At 53.5% G+C, this 8,245-nt stretch overlaps 1 protein-coding gene across 1 annotated transcript in view; it reads right to left on the reverse strand.

Annotated features, from left to right (window-relative positions):
- Positions 1-6,426: 6,426 nt before the first annotated feature.
- CSNK1G2 (casein kinase 1, gamma 2) overlaps positions 6,427-8,245 on the reverse strand; it is an 11,891-nt gene continuing 10,072 nt past the window's right edge. Inside the window, exons 4-7 of the mRNA XM_008581189.1 lie at positions 8,049-8,197; positions 7,879-7,962; positions 7,700-7,806; positions 6,427-7,606 (exon numbers count right to left, since the gene is read on the reverse strand). Coding sequence (XP_008579411.1) covers positions 7,552-7,606; positions 7,700-7,806; positions 7,879-7,962; positions 8,049-8,197 — 395 coding nt within the window. The 3' untranslated portion in view covers positions 6,427-7,551. The remainder of the gene's footprint in view (positions 7,607-7,699; positions 7,807-7,878; positions 7,963-8,048; positions 8,198-8,245) is intronic.

The raw sequence follows: 8,245 nt of genomic DNA on the forward strand, positions 1-8,245 counted from the left end.
GCCACCGACTCATTCTTCCCACCGGGCGCTGTCTATCCTCCCGTTGGGGCAGTGAGTGTGCAGCAGGCAGGGCTGGGGCCAGCAGCCCAGGCAGCTTTGGGTCGTGGCCCCGTGCACGGACAGCTCCTGCCCTCCTCGCAGGGCACTGCTCCCCACTGTAAGAGCCACCAACCTCACCCCTTGGGGGTCTGCCCTCACTCCAGAGGCCACGCGAGGCAACCTGGGACCCAGCGTCCATCCTCCTAAGCACCCACAGCCCAGGCTGTGCTTAGGGCGAGCTGGGGGCCCCTACCCCACCATCGTCACATTCCTATATCTTGCTCCTGCCTCCTTGCTGTGCAGCGTAGGGACAACTGGGGAGGGCGGGCAGTGTGCCCACTGCAAGGACCGTGAGCAGGTCCTGGCTGCCCTCGGTGTGGCCCCTATGGGTCCTTCCAGCACCTTCCAGAGTGTCAGCTGCCTGGTTGTTTCTAGAGACCTGCTGAATTTATGGGATTAAGGATGTTGAGACAGGAGGTCATCTTGGGTTATGAGGGGCCCAGTGTCCTCACAGGGTCTTCATAAGGGAGGCAAGAGGGTCAGAGTCCGAGAGACTGGAAGATGCTGCGCTGCTGGCTTTGCAGACACGCCAAGGGCTGCGGGTGCCTCTGGACACTGAGAAAGGACACGGATCCTCCCTGGAGTCTCCAGGAAGGACCAGCCCTGCCCACGCCTTTCTTTCCTTTTTTTTTTTTTCTGGCAGCTGGCTGGTCCGGGGATCTGAACCCTTGAGCTTACTGTTATAACACCGCGCTCTAACCAACTGAGCTAACCAGTGAGCCCGCATGCCTTGACTTCTGCCCAGTGAAGCCTGTGTCAGACTCTGACCTCCAGAACGCCAAAAGGATGAGTGTTTTGCTTTAGCCATCAAGCATGGGGTCCCTGTTGTGGCTGTGAGAGGAGCCTCAGAGAACACCGTTTCTTTCTTGGAGGCACCAGAGATGGGCATTGCAGGCAGAGCCAAGAGAAGAAAGTCCACTGTATGAGGCAGCTTTTTTCCCAAGGGCATTTTCCCAAAGTTAGCACCAGGGAAAGGAGCCAAGTAGAAACTGGAGCTCTACTGGTTGAGGAGACAGGGCCCAGGGTTTGGGGGGGGGGGGGGGGGGGGCAGGGCCCAGGGCTTGGGGGGGGGGGGGGGGCAGGGCCCAGGGCTTGGGGGGGGGGGGGGGGCAGGGCCCAGGGCTTGGGGGGGGGGGGGGGGCAGGGCCCAGGGCTTGGGGGGGGGGGGGGGGCAGGGCCCAGGGCTTGGGGGGGGGGGGGGGGCAGGGCCCAGGGCTTGGGGGGGGGGGGGGGGCAGGGCCCAGGGCTTGGGGGGGGGGGGGGGGCAGGGCCCAGGGCTTGGGGGGGGGGGGGGGGCAGGGCCCAGGGCTTGGGGGGGGGGGGGGGGCAGGGCCCAGGGCTTGGGGGGGGGGGGGGGGCAGGGCCCAGGGCTTGGGGGGGGGGGGGGGGCGGGGATACAAGGACAAAATCCTGGGGAAAAGGAAACTGAGAGGAGGCGGCCCTGAGAATCTGCACGGCTGCTCTCGATGCTGGGGTGTCTCCTCAAGCACATGTGTACAGGGCGAGACTTCAAGAAACCCAGCAGGAGGCAGCTGCCAGGGCCAAAGGGCTGAACAGATCCAGAGCTGTGGGGTGCAGGGAGCAGGCACTGGAGGTGCGGTTCTGCCGAGGTAGAGGCCTCACAGAACACTCTGGGCTCCCGGTAGCACATCAGGGGGGCCCTGCACCAGGAGGAAGGGCAACACCCTAGAGGAGACACAAGTGCAAAGCCTCAACAGCATCCCAGGGAGCTGCCGTGACCTAGCTCTCTGACAAAAGTGACACGTAACCTTCTGGAGAAAGACAACAGCAGCACAAGCCTCCATGCTTCGTCATTCACAGTGTTCAGCACCCGTCCCAAAATCACAAAGCATGCTCTAAAGATAGGACGACAGAGAAAGAAAAAAGAACATGGGAACAGACCCATTAGTATTTCAGAAATGGGAGTTTTCAGAAAATGTATATATTCAAGACAGTAGAAGAAATGATGGACAAAATAGATGAAGAATTCCAAGAGTGGGAATATACACGTATCTACATCTGCCATTCTAGAATGGAAAAATTAAGAACTCACTTAACAAGACTAACTGTAGACTGCACACAGCAGAAGACAGCATTAGTGGGCCGGCCTGTGGCTCACTCGGGAGAGTGTGGTGCTGATAACACCAAGGCCACGGGTTCGGATCCCATATAGGGATGGCCGGTTTGCTCACTGGGTGAGTGTGGTGCTGACAACACCAAGTCAAGGGTTAAGATCCCCTTACCGGTCATCTTTAAAAAAAAAAAAAAAAAAAGAAGACAGCATTAGTGAACCAGAAAACAGTAAAGAGTGGAAAAACAGAACAGAGCATAAGACGTTTGACACATCAAACAGTCTAACATATGTGTGAGTGAAATTCCAGGAGAGGAGAAAGAGAATGGGGCACAAGCTAGAGCTGAAGAGATGATAGCTAAGAATTTTCCAAAATGAATGAAAAACACCACCCCACATATTTTTAAAAAAAGAAAAGCAAACCTCTGTGACCCAAAGTGGGATTGAAAAAACAAAACAAAAAACAAAAACACAGAAGTTACGTACAGTCAAACTCCTGACAACGCAAGAAAAAAATCTTGAAAGCAACCAGAAATGCTTGGCTGGTGTGGCTGGGAGCAGAGGTAAAGGTGAAAAGGCAGAGTAAATTCTCCTGCAGTCTTTTTTTTTTGTCTTTTGTCTTTTTCCGTGTCCGGCAACGGATCGCAACCCTCAGTGTTGCCCCCGTTATGGACCGGGGACCGGCAACGGGATCGCAACCCTCGGCGTTGCTCCCGCGCCTCGCTCAGCCAGTGAGCGGGAACCGGTCCGTATGTGGGATCCGAACCCTCGGGCGGGAGCGCCGCCGCGCTTCCCAAGCAGCGCACTATCCAGTGCGCCACCGGGCCGGCCCTCCTGCAGTCTTTTGACACTGAGAATCAGAGTGAACTGAAGCCAATGAGTGGTAACCCAGCCTAGTTAGGCAACTCCACTACCAGTTAAGAAGAGATCAGCCCCTTATACACACTGCCTGATAAACAGTGTGCCCTTTCTGGGGGAAGTAACATCTACTTATGTTTCCTTCACACACAATGTTTGTTACTTCACATACAACAAAAATTATGTGACATGTCTAGAAGATAAATGTAACGCATAACCAAGAGGAGGGAAACAAACAAAAAACCCAGCCAGATGTTGAAATTAGATGTCAAGGATTTTTAAATCACTATTAAGAGTATGTTAGAAAATACAGAGGAAAATGGGGTAGAAGAGTGAAAGATGGAGAAATAGAAACTCTAAAGAGAAACGGAGATACATAGATATATATACACACACACCCAGAGAGAGAGAGATGGAAATTCTAGAATGCAAACATATCTGAAAAGAATTTATTGGATGATTTAAGGGCAGCCAAAACAACAGAAGAGAGGATTAGTATACCCAAAGACAGATCAAAAATAAAGTTATCCAAACTGAAGCACACAGAGAGAAAATACATAGGAAAAGAAACAGGGCCGGCCCGTGGCTCACTCGGGAGAGTGTGGTGCTGATAACACCAAGGCCCCGGGTTTGGATCCCATATAGGGATGGCCGGTTCGCTCACTGGCTGAGCGTGGTGCTGACAACACCAAGTCAAGGGTTAAGATCCCCTTACCGGTCATCTTTTAAAAAAAAAAAAGTAAATAATTAAATAAATAAAATAAAGTGCTTTCTGAGGAGAATTCTAAAGGCATCAAACACCAGCGAAAGTTTTGTTTATGTTTGGCTGCACCGATACACGGTTTGGGCACTCGAACCCAGCAACATTTCTCCGTCCCACCTCCTAAGGAAGTACCAGAGATCTATGGGATAACATAAAATGGTCCTACATGTAGATAGCGAGTCCTGGGGAAGAGAGAGAGAAAACGGGGCAGAAGAAATGTTTGAAGAGATAATAGCTGGAAATTTTCCACTGATGAGAGACATCAATCTGCAGATCCAACAAGCTCAGCAAACACCAAGCAGGATAAATACAAAGAAAGCCACACTTCACAGTCAAGTAACTTAAAATGAAAGATTAAAAAAAAAAAAAAAATCTTAAAAGCAGTCAGGCAAAAAAGGTGCATTATTTTGAAGGAAACGACAACTGACTTCTCAACAAAAACAAGGAAATATCATTTCAAATGCTGACATGCAAAAATAACCCCAAATACCCGTCAACCTAGAATTGCATTCCTAGCAAAAACATCCCTCATTAATGAAGGTGAAACAATTTTTCAGGCAACTAAAATCTGACAGAACTTGTTGCCAACAAACTGTTGCCTGGCAAACCACCAGCAGGCTCATCTTACTGTCACCTTCTTACGTCACTTTTACAGTTGCACTATTTCTACTCTGTTACAATGGGTAACAATTGTGCATTGGTCTTCTCCCCTCATCCTGGCTTTTTGGTCTTAGACACCCACTTTCTTTCTTTTTCCCTGTGAGCTGTCAGGGAAAGCTCCTCCTGGCAGCTTCTGGGAAGAACCAGTGGCTTCACCATTCCTCAGTTCCTGGAAGTGGCACACTGATTTCCTGCAGCCTTGTCCTGTGAGGCACAGCCTGGCTGGAGATAGGACCCTCAGTTGACGCTTGAGCCACTGACAAGGCTTTGCTCTGTAGGTCTGTTGTGAAGTCTGCAGCCAAATTCTCTAGGCTTTGCAAATTGTATTACCTATCTGCCCTGAAGAGTATCATTTTTTTTGGCAGCTGGTCAATATGGGGTTCTGATCCCTTGACATTGGTGTTACAACAACGCTGCTGTCAATTGAATATCTCCCCCAAACTCATCAAAACTTGAATTGTGTCCCCCACATTTTATGTATTAGAAACTTAGACTGTTTAGAGGGTGGGAAATCCTATTATGGTAATTGAAAGGTGGGCCCTTGAAGAGGTGATTAGATTGTAGGACTGTGCCCTAGTGAACGGACTAATAACAGTGGTCAGGGGTGTGGTTCTGAGGGCTTTAAAAGGAGAATGCAAGAGGAGCTCTCTCTCTCTGCCATGAAATCCTTGGGTCACTGTTGCCACCACCAAGACCCTCACCAGATCTGTCCCCTGGACTTTGGACTTCCCAGCCTCCAAAACTGTAAGCAATAAATTTCATTTTTCTAAAAATAAATCACCCAGTTCCAGGTATTTTGTTATAAGCAACAGAATCAGATTAATACAACTGAGCTCTAAGCAAGTGAGCTAAACAGCCAGCCCATCATTACCTTTCGAATCAAACTGTTTTTCTAGGCTGGTGCCCATTCAATGTGAAGACTCGTCTTTTTCCTCTATCTGGAAAGTTTCCTTGGACAACAGTTTTATTTACTTATTTATATATTTTTTGGCGGCTGCCCAGCACCAAATCCGTGACCATGGTGTTGAAAGGCTGCACTCCAACCCAGCCACTGGCCAGCCCTCCTTGGAGAACAGCTTTAAACACTCATTCTGCTCGACCTCCTCAAAGACTCTAAGCAGCCCCCTCTAGGCCCGTCTTCCATGTCCCCCACCGTTCTGGCTGACAGTGTTTGCTTTGGCGTCACCTCTCTTCTTCCTCTTGGTTATTTTTCTGCCTCTGATGCGCTTTCTCAAATTTTCACGGGAGTCTTGGGTACCTTGCGATTTCTTCATTTCTAAAACCATTTTTTCCCCGTACATTTCCTTCCTGAATTCAACCAGCTGTTTTAGGTTCTCTCTGGTTTTTGTCCATTTCTGTCCTCACTTTTTGAGTTTCTGATTCAAGATGGTTGTCCTACCTTCAAACGCTTATTGGAGTAAATCCTGGTATTTTCTTCTGCTCCATGTCAACACAGGGTGCATTTTCCTTGGTGGCTGGGGTGCAGTCCCCCCCTTTCTGTCAGCTCCTGCCCTCTCCTGCCTCAACTTCCCATAGGCCTTGCAGATGTCCGGGTGGCCGGGAGGCTAGGGTCCCATCCAGCAGTTGGGGGCCATTCCCGCCCTCTGTTCCTCTGGAGCGTGGGTGTGGGCTCTGTTCAGGACCTACCGCGGACATCCATCTCTCTCTGCTCTGTTAACCGTGATGGGGGCAGCCACGGCAGGCTGCCCGAGACGGGGGACCTCACACATTGTATAGAGCCAGCTTGCACGCATGTGAATTCTCCTTTCTCAGCTCGTGCACTCAGCAGTTGTGCTCAGCTTCTTCCAAACACAACGCCACCTGCTTCACAGTGTGCACACGGGTCTCCCGCAACCACGGCTGTCTCTGCCTCATCACCCCCTCCAACTCTTCCTTGACAAGAAGGAAGTGGCTGTCTCAGTAGCTGACCGTCTTTGGGCCAAGCCCCCCGGAATGACCAGACACCACACTTGGGGTTGGCTTCATTTTTTATTTTTTTAAAAAAGCCCCTACATTCTATGGCTTCAAGGAAGCATCAGAGAAACGTAAATGCCATTTCTGTACACTTTGTAAAGCAAGGACTAGACTCACATGACCACTGCCCCAGGAAGGCCACAGCTGCATCTGCTCCACCTGGCAGCCTCCCGGGGACCCCACCGGGGATACCCCCACCATGGCCCATGGCTGCCCCCATGCCCCCCGCACACAAACCTGTGGGGCTGGGCTGGGGGCTTTAAGGCGTTTTGTCTCCTGCTACTTTGCCAGGTGGCAGAGCAGAGACCAGAAACCACATGCCACACGCCTGAGGCAGCAGGGCCCAGGTGGCCCGAGCATGGCTGGGCAGGGGTGACGACAGCCAGCCACCTCTTGCAGGTTCTGGGCACAGCCTCCAGGAGCAGGTGCGTCAAGCAGCACCCACCCAGCGGAGGCTGCGCTGGGAAGAGGCTGTGGTGGCCATGCCTGCTGGCGCCCGAGCTTTGGTGCAGCATTTTGGTTGGGGGGCTGGCTCCAGCCATGGCCGTGGCCCCACCCCCACCTTCCCCTTTGGTTTGGGGGAGGCCCAGGGCACAGCCTCACCCCAGGCAGGAAGGCCTGTGCCGCTCCTGGGTGGGTCCAAGCAAGATGGACCTGCAACGCCCCCTCCCAGGCCGGGTCTACCCCCCCCTCGAGAAAATGGCCTTTGGATTGAGGGAGACAAGCTGGACTTTATGAGGCTAACGGGGGCGGGCCAGCCACAGCCTGGCGGGCCTCCAGGACGACACTACTCACTTCAGCAGAGACGGGCGGGAGGGGCAGGGGCAGGACAGGCCTGATTTTTTCCTTTTTTTTTCTTGTTTTAAATAGTTAATGCTCTTGGAGGGGAGGACTAGACACAAGTGTAAAAATTTCGGCCAAAGCCTTACGTGAATGAAGTGACCCCACATCCCAGGGGTGGGTGCCAGTGGGCTGACTGAGGCCCGCAGCCCCTGCAGTCTGCATCCTGGCTCGGGTCAGAGTCCGGCCCTGGGCCGCAGTGGGTGGGCCCCAAGGGCCTTGTGGACAAGGTCGTGACCCCGGGGACCGCACCGGAGAAGGCTCACAGCGCTGCATGTGCCAGGGCTCACTTGTGCCGCTGCAAAGATTTTCTCTTTCTCCTCTTGAAGAAGCAGCAGCACCTGGGGGGAGGGGGCAGGGGGTGGAAGCAGCCCAGGCCAACGACGGGGGTCCCGAGTCCCCCACCTCCCCAGAGCCCCCATCCAGACCCTTACTTGGTGTCATCGGCCACCTCCACCTCTGCGGGGGCCGTGATAGGGGCGTTGGAGTGACCAGCCGTGGGGTCGTCTGCATTCAGCTCCCCGTTGGTGGAGTTCAGCGCCTGGGGAAACAGGGGCCGTCACACCAGCCACCCACGCATCCCGGGTGCCAAGATCCCCGGCCTGGCTCTCACCTGGTTTTTGCTGTGCAGCAGGGCTTTGTCCCGAAGCTGCGGCTGGGAGGGCAGGTCAGAGTGGACGGTGCCGATGGGTGTTGGCTGCGGGGCAATGGGGCTTCAGGACGGGCCGCAGGGGCCTGGGCGGCCCCGATCACCCGCCCCCAACACAGGGTCCCCCCACCTACCAAGGGCTTCCCGGCCCAGTCGTACTCATAGTCGAACACGAAACCGCTGCGATCAAAGAGGTCGGTGAAAAGCTTCCGCAGGTAATCGTAGTCGGGCTTCTCGAAAAAGTCCAGGCGCCGCACGTAGCGCAGGTACGTGGCCATCTCCTCTGCAGAGAAAGCGCCAGCGGGCCTCAGCGGGGGAACGTGGGACGGGG

The sequence above is a fragment of the Galeopterus variegatus genome, unplaced genomic scaffold (genome assembly GCF_000696425.1).
Source record: "Galeopterus variegatus unplaced genomic scaffold, G_variegatus-3.0.2 Scaffold2290, whole genome shotgun sequence".
In the NCBI taxonomy this organism is placed as follows: Eukaryota; Metazoa; Chordata; class Mammalia; order Dermoptera; family Cynocephalidae; genus Galeopterus; species Galeopterus variegatus.